Raw genomic sequence first — 12500 nt, forward strand, 5'->3', positions numbered from 1 at the left:
GGCGGACACCACCCTGAGCATGGATGTCCCCGTTTCTCTGAATGACTGTGAGAATCATGTGTTTGATGTTGTGTGCTGCACTGCAAACACTCGTCTTATAGTTGTTGTTGTTTTTTGCTGCCCCATCATCTGCACCCTTTCAGTGGCATTACTCCCACGCCGCTCATTTAGATTCCCCCATACACAGCCACACCCGGGTTCGTCCGTCGCAGTTCCAGCGTCGGCAGTCCACAGGGAACCATCGATGTTAGGTCGCCAGGAGGCCACACACCAGAGGAGACCATGCACTGCTGCCGAGTCACTTCGGTGGTGTTCAGTGGTGCCTGTTCTGTTTTTTTTAACGTACTTAGGACACCACCTACTAAGCCCCCTACTAACGACAATAATGGCTTAGTCGCGGAGTCAGATTGAGTGAGCGTCCCCCCCCAGAGTGGAGACCGCCACCACGCCCCTCAAACAACAGCCCCACATGAATCTGCCGACACTGACATTGACAGGACTCACCCCAAGCACGGAAGTGGAGGGGTATCAAAACTGAGGTCACCATGAGAGCAGGGCATGAAAGGCCACAGACTTTGAGACTATTTTGTTTATATTGATGACGATGAAGGAGCAGGAGGATGACGATGATGATGACGATGTTGCTATAGAGGTCCATTTTGGTTTGGGACTGCGTGACAAGGCTGTACTCTACGCTTCCTGTCATAATGATATCCCGGCGTTAACCAGGCCCGAGAGATACAGACACTTGCAGTGTTGGTCAGGTAATTAGAGCAACACACCCAAAGACGCATCCTTGAAGCGGATGACACTCGACTGTGTGGTCCCAGTCTCCCCATTTAAGCCCACAGCACACTCAACTCTGGGTAGGAGCCGGCCACCGGCCGAAAAACCCACCTCCGCTGGGATTCGAACCCGCGTCCTCCCAGCCGTCAGTCCGCGACGCTAACCACTTCGCCACGGCGGCTGGTACTTGTCTTATAGTTTACATTATGCTTACAGCTTAGTCTTTTGTGAAGGACTATGACTCTCAAACTAGGAGGCAAAATTGCACTGGCTCTTAGTGCTGCAGCCTTGTGGGCTAGTTGGCCTTTGGGAACCATCCCAACGCCGACTGTCCTAAAACCCTCTTGGCCGAGAGAGTGGGGATGTACTTGGGCAAGACACTCTCCACTATAATCAAATTCTAGCCCAAATAGTCGGAACAGCAGTTGCCTCCTCTGTTGTTCTGATGGTCATAGTCGGACACGACTGACTATCATATATATATATATATATATATATATATATATATATATATATATATGCTTACAGTTGGGCCGACGACTGCAAAGAGAGAGAGAGAGAGAGAGAGAGAGAGAGAGAGAGAGAGAGAGAGAGAGAGCTGTATGATCAATGGTTTCTCTATGACTGCAGTTGGAATCCATTTACAGCTCAGTCTTTTGTGATGGACGATAACTCTCCAACTAAGAGGCAAGATTGTACTGGTTCTTAGTGCTGCAGCCTTTGTGGGGGGGCCCAGGTAGCCTTTGTGGAACCATCCCCAAAACGCCGACTGTCTCGGCATAGAGAGTGGGAATGTACCTTAGAATAAGCACTCCGTAATAATCAAAATTCTAGCCTCAAATTATCGCGGCAGCAGTTGCCTCCTCTGCTGTCCTGATGGTGTTGGTCGGGCACGACTGACGATCATACATAAAGTACCTTGTAAATGCGCACCCTAACCTTGCACTTAGTCCCCCCCCCCCCCCCCCCCCTTTTTTTTTTTTTTTTTTTTGTTTTTGTTGTGCCCACAGAGTTGACTTCATCAAGACTTTGCGCCTTATAAATATTAGTATTGGTAGTAGTAGTATTTTTATGTATTTATTTATTTTTCTAATTATTTATTTTATTTAATTATTTATTTATTATTTGTTTTCTTTTTTATTGATTGACTGATTTATTTTATTTTATTTTATTTATTAATTTTTTTCTCAAGGCCTGTAGCGTATATGGATTTGACCGAAGGCAGTGACGCTTCCTTGAGCTACTGATACTGATACTGATCACCCTGAAGGTGAGGTGTATACCTACTCGCTGGGTTCTTTATTCTTTGCGGGAGCTGGAGACCATCCCCGTGCCAGGTTTCACCATACATACAGCACTGACTGAGAGTGGAGAACAATAATCATGCCACTGAAAGTAAATCAAGACCCTGTGTCATGGAATAACGTCGTGCTCTCACACTTGGATTTTCAATGACACATTGACATAATAATAATAATAATAATAATGGTATTTATATAGCGCTGAATCTTGTGCAAAGACAAATCAAAGCGCTTTCGCACCAGTCATTCACACGCATGCATAACTCTAAAACTGTAGAAACTAAAGACAAGGAAGGGCAGGCAAGGGAGGCTATTTTGGGAAGAGGTGGGTTTTAAGGCCAAACTTGAAAGAGCTGAGTGTGTGGAGACTTGACGAAGCGAAAGAGGAAGTTCATTCCAAACGCAAGGTCCAGAGACAGAGAAAGAACGGCGGCCAACAGTCGAGTGTTTGAATCTGGGTATGCTTAAACAGAGTGGATCGGAAGCCGATACATGTCATGTATTGGTTTTATTCTTGATGTCTAAATCTAAATAATTATGTTCTGCTTCGAAAAAACAACACGATCACAAATAGCAAAGTGAGATATTCGTTTTCTGGTAATTATCTTCTTCCATTTTTATGCCGGGGGTTGGGATGGGTTACATTGTGTTTAATCTATGCACAGTTTCCCAAACTGGTCGGAGGGGGTTGGCGGTCGTTCACTAGATACTTGGCGTTTTCAGTATAACTGGTTTACAGTACTGTTCCATGTCAAATTGATACAAATCTATAATCCGAGCGATAACCAGGATACCTTGTTTTGCGTCACGTATATTAAGTTTTTTGTTGCTGTTGATTTTACATCATTTGGAGGTGCTGAATCCAAACCCGTTCGAGGCTAAGTCGTAAGTGTTGGACATGTTGAACTATTGCGTAAAATCCAAGATGGCCGCCACCGAATTCGTGTAGTAAGAATAAGCTTATAATAATCATGATGGATGCATGATGCATTATTGTGATTGTTTTGCACTGACACCTGTCTCAGTCAAGGAAATCATTCAGCTAACACAAAGTGATACATAAAGTGGAGTGATGGCCTAGAGGTAACGCGTCCGCCTAGGATGCGAGAGAATCTGAGCGCGCTGGTTCGAATCACGGCACAGCCCCCGAAATTTTCTGCCCTTCCACTAGACCTTGAGTGGTGGTCTGGACGCTAGTCATTCGGATGAGACGATAAACCGAGGTCCCGTGTGCAGCATGCACTTAGCGCACGTAAAAGAACCCACGGCAACAAAAGGGTTGTTCCTGGCAAAATTCTGTAGAAAAATCCACTTCAATAGGAAAAACAAATAAAACTGCACACAGGAAAAAATACAAAAAAATGGGTGGCGCTGTAGTATGGCGACGCGCTCTCCCTGGGGAGAGCAGCCCGAATTTCACACAGAGAAATCTGTTGTGATAAAAAGAAATACAAATACAAATACTGATTGAATCTTATCCTATTTTAGTTAGCTCTGTCAGATCCTTTGCTTTTTCAAGGTGGCCGTCTTTGGAAGAAAACAACACTTTTTCTTGCTTGCTGATGACTGGCAAGCAATTATCAAGTGAAGAAAGCTGACAATCTGCAGTGGATACAATTGTCAGAAATGGATTAGCAAGCTGTCTTTCTTTCGGGGACTGTAGCAAGAAAAAAAATAATTGATGGTTGGATGCTTTGAAAGTAATTGGACACATACCATACCAACCCATTCCGTAGCCCCCCCCCCTCCCCCCCCGGCCCGGCCCACCCCCGCCCCCCTCCACCCCGTCGCTCCGCTCACCACCCTGTCTTTGAGTGTTACACTTTCTTAAATCACAACCGATGGGTGGTGGTAGTGGTAGTGGTAGTGGTAGTAGCGGTGGTAGTGGTGGTGATGGTGATGGACGTGGAGGTGGGGTGGTGATGGTACCTCCACCTCCACCCCCACCACCCCCACCACCCCCTCACCCAAACCCCCCCCCCCAAACACACAAACGTTACCTTCCTTTTCTTTCCTTTCATCCGACGGCAACAGATGTTTTCAACTGCTACAAGTTCTGGGGCCACGTCCGAAGTGGTGGTGGTGCTAACCACGGTGGTGACGATGGAAGCTGGTGCCAGCTGTGCGTACTGCAAGAGTCCCGGTCACTTCGATACGTCGTGGCCAAAGCGTGGAACAAACGGCTGAAGGTTACCGATGTTGGTACCACCGTCACCTGCTGTGTTGTGCTGTGCTGTGCTGTGCTGTGCTGTGATGTGTTGTGTTGTGTTGTGTTGTGTTGTGTTGTGCTGTGCTGTGTTGTGTTGTGCTGTGTTGTGTTGTGTTGTGTTGTGTTGTGCTGTGCTGTGTTGTGTTGTGTTGTGTTGTGCTGTGCTGTGCTGTGCTGTGCTGTGCTGTGTTGTGTTGTGTTGTGCTGTGCTGTGCTGTGCTGTGCTGTGTTGTGTTGTGTTGTGCTGTGTTGTGCTGTGCTGTGCTGTGCTGTGCTGTGCTGTGTTGTGTTGGGTAGTGCTATGTTGTGTTGTGTTCAGTTGTGCTGTGTTGTACTGTGTTGTTGTGGTGTGTTGTGATGGACTGATTGGATTGACTGACTGGTTGATGGATGGTCGGATGAACAGGAATTGAATGGGTGGATGGATTGATGGATTGAGTGGGTGGATTGATTGATTGAATGGGTGGATTGATAGATCGAGTGCGTGTATGGATCGAGTGGGTGGATTGATAGATTGAATCGGTGGATTGTTTGAATCGTTAGAGTGAGATTGAACGGGCGGATGGATTGAATAGGTGGATGGACTGAATTGGTGGATAGACAGATCGAGTGGGTGGATTGATAAAATGTATAGGTGCATTGGTTGAATCGGTAGATTGATTGGATGGGTGGATGGATTGAAATTGAACGGGTGGATAGATAGAACTGATGAATTGAACGAGAGGATTGATAGATTGAATGGGTGTATAATACTGAATGGGTGGGCTGATAGACAAAGTGGGCGAATGGACTGAATTTGTAGATGGATGGCATTTGTGGACTGATACATTAAACGTGTGGGTGGACTGAATGGGTGGGTTGAGACTGAACGGGTGGATTGATAGATTGAATGGGTGGATGGGTTGATTGGGTAGATATATTGGATGGGTGGGTGGGTTAAATGATTGGATGGATTGAATTCGTGGATTGATATATTCATTTGTTGGATGGGTTGATTAGGTGGGTTGACAGATCGAGCAGGTGGATAAATTGAGGTGGTGGATTGATAGATTGACTGGGTGGATGGGTTGAAATTGAATGGGTGGACTGACAGATTGAATGGATGAATGGGTTGAATATGTGGATTAATAGATTGACCGGGTGGATGAACTGAATGGGTGTACTGATGTACTAAGCTGGTGGACTGATACATTGAATGTGTGGCTTTGCTGACTGAGTGGACTGAGACTGAACGGACATGTGGATTGATAGATTGAATGGGTGGGTGGATTGAGCAGGACGGGTGGATGGATTGAACGGGTGGATTTATAGATTGAACGGGTGGATATATAGATTGAACTGGGTGGATTTAAAAAGGTGGATGGAACATACAGAATGATGGACTGAATGACGGGCGCAATAGCCAAGTGGTTAAAGCGTTGGACTTTCAATCTGAGGGTCCCGGGTTCGAATCTCGGTGGCGCCTGGTGGGTAAAGGGTGGAGATTTTTCCGATCTCCCAGGTCAACATATGTGCAGACCTGCCAGTGCCTGAACCCCCTTCGTGTGTATACGCACGCAGAAGATCAAATGCGCACGTTAAAGATCCTGTAATCCATGTCAGCGTTCGGTGGGTTATGGAAACAAGAACATACCCAGCATGCACACCCCCGAAAACGGAGTACGGATGCAATGAAACAAAAACGGTCATACGCGTAAAATATTAAATGTTACAATGTTTGTTTGAGTGTGTATGTGTGCGTGCCTGAAATATGGTTGAACGACACAGGAAACAAACGAATGATGAGCGCCCAATGGCAGCCGTCAGTCGGCTCTACCCAGGTAGGCAGCCTGTTGTGTAAATGACCCCGTGTTTGTAAAAGCGCTTAGAGCTTGGTCTCCGACCGAGGATAGGCGATATATAAGTATCCATATCAATCAATCAATATCAATCCATATCAATCAATCAATCAATCAAAAGACTTAATTGACTGAAGGACTGAGCGGCTCAAACACACGGACGAAATGGATGGGATGATGAGATATGGATTGACTGACATGTGGATTAAATTGAACGGGTGGGTGGGTGGGTTGGTGGGTGTGGGCAGGCCGGGAACCTGCTGACGGACATGCAGAGCATCCAGAAGCCGGACCCCAGGTTCTTCATCCTCCACCACTCCGGGGACGGGGACTACCGCCAGTACTGTCTGCGTTCTCTGGACCTCTACAGTCAGTTCTTTTGGATTTGTATTCGTAGTAGTAGTAGTAGTAGTCTCTGAAAGTCTCTCTGAAAGCGTTTGATATCAACCCTGACTCCTGGGAGGAATCTGCAGTGGACCGTGACAAATGGCGCGCTGCTGTGCACAAAGGCGCCAAGTTGTGCGAGGCCAACAGGACTGCTGCAGCTGTTGAGAAGAGGCAGGCCAGAAAGTCACGGGCAAACAAGCTCCCTGACAATGATATGCCTGTCTTTGTCTGCCCCAACTGTCAGCGAACATTTCGTGCGCAGATTGGACTATTCAGCCATCTGCGCACTCACAGATAGATTCATGAGCATCCTTCCCCCCACCCCACCACCACCCTCCCCCCCCATCCCCCTTCTGGATGACAACGATGGTCATCATCGATCTCGATGGACACACCCCAGTAGTAGTAGTAGTAGTAGTCTTCAGTTTAACTCACTCAGTACGGCCAGTCCTCTCTTCTCCTCTACACAGACCCCTCGGATGTCCAGTGGGTGTCTGAATGACCCAACCTTTAGCTTCCGTCGTCAGAATTGTGGTATTCTTTGTCAACATTCACCTCTTCAGTATAAGAGCCTTCCGCTTGCAATATTTTGATGATGGTAACTGGGGTGAAATGCTGTTAACGTCGTCTCTTTCGCCGTTCGTATGGAGAGAGTTAACGTCTTTCCACTTGAAGTGATATTGGACGAAAAAAAACACAAAAAAACAAAAAACCCTGTGGGGGTAGAGGTTGTAGGAGGGGGCTGGGGGGTAAAAGTGTGTGTATGTGTGGAGGGTGAATAGGGATAGACAACGCTAGGGAAAATGGAAACGTTATAAACGCCAATTTGTATTTGTATTTATAATACAAAGACCAGCATCAGCTTACACATGTGACCGCTGCGACAGAGACTGTCTCTCTCGCATCGGTCTCTACAGTCACAGGCGACGCTGCTTGGTCCAAGCAGACAGCCCAGTTAGACATTTGGTCGGATATACTCTATCCGTGGTCAGCCATGACCGAAGGAGGCCTACTACTATTTATAATAATAATAATAATGATATTTTATTTTTATATAGCGCAGTAATACTAGCATAAGCAAGCTCTAAACGCTTTACAATCCAGTACCTAAAGTGAAACAAGACAGCATATAAAAAAAAGTAGCAGAAACATAAAACAGTATCATTAATATCATTTTAAAAAATCACAATGCATAAAACTCACAAAGTAACATACTATGAATACTACAACTGTTCCACTCCAACACTCACACTGTACACACACACACACACACACACACACACACACACACACACACACACACACACACATGATTAAACGGCTGAGATAACAGCAGCTTTCACTTAAAATACATACACGTAAAAAGCAATATAATTGTAATCTGCATGTCACAGATTTGTCTTTGTATTTGAATTTGTATTTTGTATTTTATACTTCTCTTTTTTTTTATCACAACAGATTTCTCTGTGTGAAATTCGGGCTGCTCTTCCCAGGGGAGAGCGCGTCGCTACACTGACAGCGCCACCCTTTTTATTATTTTTTTAATTTATTTTGTTTTGTTTTGTTTTGAATTTTTCCTGCGTGCAGTTTTATTTGTTTTTCTCTGTCCCTGTCTGCCTGTCTGTCTTTCTGTCTGTCTCTGTCTGTCTGTCTGTCTTCTCTCTCTCTCTCTCTCTCTCTCTCTCTCTCTCTATCTATCTATCTATCTATCTATCTGCTTGTCTGTATGTGTCTGTCTGTCTCTGTCTGTCTGTGTCTATCTGTGTATGTGCCTGTCTGTCTCTGTGTCTGCCTGCTTGCTAGCTTCCACCACTTACCCCATCTTAATAATACTTCATTCTCATAATCGGGCTTAACGCCTCCCACCCCCCTTTCCACTCTCCTCCATTGCTAATGGAACAACAACAGCTATGACGATCATAATAATAATAATAGTAATAATAAAATTAATAATACAGGAAAAGAGTCAACAACAAGGAATAAGAACAAACCCACACACAAACACAAAAAAAGCAACAACAACAAAAAAAACACACAATAATAATAATAATAATAATAATAATAATAATAATAATAGTAATAATAAAATTAATAATACAGGAAAAGAGTCAACAACAAGGAATAAGAACAAACCCACACACAAACACAAAAAAAGCAACAACAACAAAAAAAAACACACAATAATAATAATAATAATAATAATAATAATAGTAATAATAAAATTAATAATACAGGAAAAGAGTCAACAACAAGGAATAAGAACAAACCCACACACAAACACAAAAAAAGCAACAACAACAAAAAAAAACACACAATAATAATAATAATAATAATAATAATAATAATAGTAATAATAAAATTAATAATACAGGAAAAGAGTCAACAACAAGGAATAAGAACAAACCCACACACAAACAAACAAACAAAAAAAAAAGCAAAAAAAAACCCAAACAAAAAAACAAAAACAAAAAAACACACACCAAAAAAACACATGAAACATGTAATGATAATAATAGCAGTAACGGAAAAGAAACAAAACAAAAACACCACCACCACCACCACCAACAACAACAACAACAACAAAACAAAACCAAAAAAAAAAAAAAAACACACACCGTGAAACAAATAACGCAGAAAGAGAAATGAGAGACCAAGAGAGAGAGAGAGAGAGAGAGAGAGAGAGAGACATATCATCAAACAGCAACGTTACGCCTGCAACAGGAAGTTGAAGAGTGACTGGTGACGTCAGCCCAGACCGTGTGACGTCAGTCAGTCCATCAACTGACCAACCCAATGATTAGCCCTCAAGAAAGGGGGAAAACCAGGAAAGAAAAAAAAAAAAAAGAAAGAAAGAAAGAAAGAAAAGAAAAAAAAGCTCGAGGCGATGGTCGGTAAATTAATGAGTATGGAGGAGGAAATAGGGGGTGGGGGGGAGGGGAGATGCTGAAAATGTGGTGGGGGCGTGGAGAGGGATGGTGATGGTGGTGGTGGTGGTGGGTTGGGGGGGGGGGGTTCTGTAGATAGAGGGTAGGAAAAGGAAACGGGGGTAGGGGTTGGGGGGTGGGGTTAAGCCCGATACGAGAATGAAGTATTATTATTAAGATAAGTATGTGGCGGAAGCTGGGTTTTTTGTTGTTTTTTTACAATCAGGTATCAACCATACGAATATGGGTTTGCTCTCTCTTTTCTTCTTTTGGCAAACTTTTTATTATTTACTTCAATATTTGTTTGGGTATTTTATTTATTTATCTCTTTCTTTCTTTCTTTCTTTATTCATTTGCCATTTTCCGAGGACATTGTTATTAGACATTGATGAAAGTGCAATGATATAACAAGTAATAAGCATCATCAGGGTATGGATGACACTTTGCTCAGTTAATGTGTGGCAAGCAATACACCGAATGTATCTTCTTCTTCTTCTTCTTCTTCTTCTTCTTCTTCTTCTTCTTCTTCTTCTTCTTCTTCTTCTTCTTCGTCTTCTTCTTCTCCTTCATCATCATCATCATCATCATCATCATCATCATCATCATCATCATCTTCTTCTTCTTCTTCTTCTTCTTCCTCTTTTCCTTGTCCATCCATTCCTGTAGTGTTGCCTGTCCGGTTTTTTTTTTTTTCAGCGTTCTCCTCCATCTTCCTCCCTGAACAGTTTATTGGATGATTCATTCATGTTTAAGAACAACAGATTTAAGTTAAAGGTTGCACAGCCGAGCGTTGTGCCATTATTTGTGTTTGTATTTGTATTTCTTTTTTTTTTTCTTTTTTTTATCACAACAGATTTCTCTGTGTGAAATTCAATTCGGGCTGCTCTTCTCAGGGAGAGCACGTAACTACACTACAGTGCCACCCTTTTTTTTTTCTTTTTTTTTTTCCCCTGCATGCAGTTTTATTTGTTTTTCCTATAGAAGTGGATTTTTCTACAGAATTTTGCCATGAAAAACCCTTTTGTTGCCGTGGGTTCTTTTACGTGCGCTGAGAGCATGCTGCAAACGAGACCTTGATTTATCGTCTCATCCGAATGACTAGCGTCCAGAACAACACTCAAGATCCAGTGGAGGGGGAGAAAATATCGGCGGCTGAGCCGTGATTCGAACCAGCGCACTCAGATTCTCTCGCTTCCTGTGCGGACGCGTTACCTCTAGGCCATCACTCCACATAGCATGTTTAATTAAAACTCCTTGACTGCCAGGGGAAAAAAACAACAACAGTAGAAAGTAGTGATTCAAGTCATAAATCAATATCCAAAAAGATCAGCCAGTTTCAGTTTCAGTTTCAGTAGCTCAAGGAGGCGTCACTGCGTTCGGACAAATCCATATACGCTACACCACATCTACCAAGCAGATGCCTGACCAGCAGCGTAACCCAACGCGCTTAGTCACGCCTTGAGAAAAAAAAGGTGAATAAATAATAGATACATGCATAAAAAAAGAACTACTACTAATAATAATAATATGTATAAGGCGCAAAAACTTGATGAAGTCAACTATAAGCGTACAAAAAAGTAGTAACAGTAGTAGCAGTAATAATAATAATACTAAAAATAAAAAAAATAAATAAAGACAACAATGATTATAAATAAGCAAATAAATGTATAACATGGAGACACACATTCACACATACACACACATATGCATAACAGATATGCATCAAACATGCAGTTTCACAGATATGAAAGCACAGTCAAATACAAACTGAGAAATCGATCTGGAGATGTACCACACTGGATCAAAATATATGAATTTTCAGCCTTCCAAAATTATTTCTCTACTTTTGATGACCTCATCAGTGAAGTCGCTATGGACGTAAGTCAAGGCTTTTTAGTTGCATAATAATAATAATAATAATAATGCATACTTATATAGCACACTACTCAGAAATCTGCTCTAGGTGCTTTACAAAAACGCTTTTGTTAACATGAAACATTACGTCAATGTTACATACACACACCAAAATGTGACTACACACACACACACACACACACACACACACACACACACAGCATACATACATTTTAACATACATGTGTATCTAACAGCTACCCTAACACATATGCACACATAGGCCAGCACAAACTTACTTAAACATACGCACACACAATACACATTCATGTACATGCATGTAGTTATGTACACATACATATGTATACACGCATAGTCAAGCATAGCTAACGCAAAGGAAGTGGACCTGCCACAATTGAACTTATTGCTGAGGGAAAAGGTGAGTTCTGAGACAAGATTTAAAAGATGCGAGGGAATCAGAATGACGGAGGCATAACGAAAGCTTGTATGTTGCAGACGATTTCCTGAGGTATGACCGATGCTGCGGGCTACAGTTGGTTCGGTGTGATATCCCACCTTACGAAGACCCCGCACGTGTTCGATTCTTCTCTTTTGAGTTTGTGCCGGCGCACACACCTTGACATCTCCTGACACCGTTCCACCCTGATCAACTGCTTCTCCTTCTCTCTCTCTCTCAGTCTCTGTCTGTCTATGTCTCTCCTCTCTGTCTGTCTATCTCTCTCTCTCTCTCTCTCTCTCTCTCTCTCTCCTCTCTGTCTGTCTGTCTGTCTGTCTGTCTGTCTGTCTCTCTCTCTCTCTCTCTCTCTCTCGTGTGTGTGTGTGTGTGTGTGTGTGTGTGTGTGTGTGTGTGTCCTCTCTGTCTGTCTCTCTCCCCTCTCTGTCTGTGTGTCTCGTGTGTGTGTGTGTGTGTGTGTGTGTGTGTGTGTGTGTGTGTGTGTGTGTGTGTGTGTGTGTGTCTGTCTGTCTGTCTGTCTCTCGTGTGTGTGTGTATGTGTGGGAGGGTGGGGTGGGGGTGTGTTTGTGTCTGTCTGTCTGTCTGTCTCTGTGTCTGTGGCTGTGTGTCTGTCTGTCTGTCTGTCTCTCGTGTGTGTGTAGGAGGGTGGGTGGGGGTGTGTTTGTGTCTGCCTGTCTGTCTCTCTGTCTCTCGTGTGTGTGTGTGTGTGGGAGGGTGGGGTGGGGG

General features: G+C 43.5%; 1 protein-coding gene across 5 annotated transcripts in view; it reads left to right on the forward strand.

Moving 5' to 3' along the window:
* The window catches only part of LOC143288880 (uncharacterized), a 37708-nt gene extending 25623 nt beyond the window's left edge, over nt 1-12085 (forward strand). For 4 of the 5 annotated variants that reach the window (XM_076597539.1, XM_076597538.1, XM_076597540.1 and 1 more), the window contains exons 6-9: nt 1-47; nt 4122-4285; nt 6383-6503; nt 11816-12082. The exon at nt 1-47 is cut by the window's left edge and continues 139 nt beyond it. In XM_076597539.1, the coding sequence (XP_076453654.1) occupies nt 1-47; nt 4122-4285; nt 6383-6503; nt 11816-11940 (457 nt within the window). In that variant the 3' untranslated portion in view covers nt 11941-12082. Of the gene's footprint in view, nt 48-4121; nt 4286-6382; nt 6504-11815 lie in introns of all 5 variants that reach the window. The other variant, XM_076597542.1, reaches the window with a different exon arrangement.
* The last annotated feature ends 415 nt before the right edge of the window (nt 12086-12500 follow it).

The sequence above is a fragment of the Babylonia areolata genome, chromosome 13, assembly GCF_041734735.1.
Source record: "Babylonia areolata isolate BAREFJ2019XMU chromosome 13, ASM4173473v1, whole genome shotgun sequence".
NCBI lineage: Eukaryota > Metazoa > Mollusca > Gastropoda > Neogastropoda > Buccinidae > Babylonia > Babylonia areolata.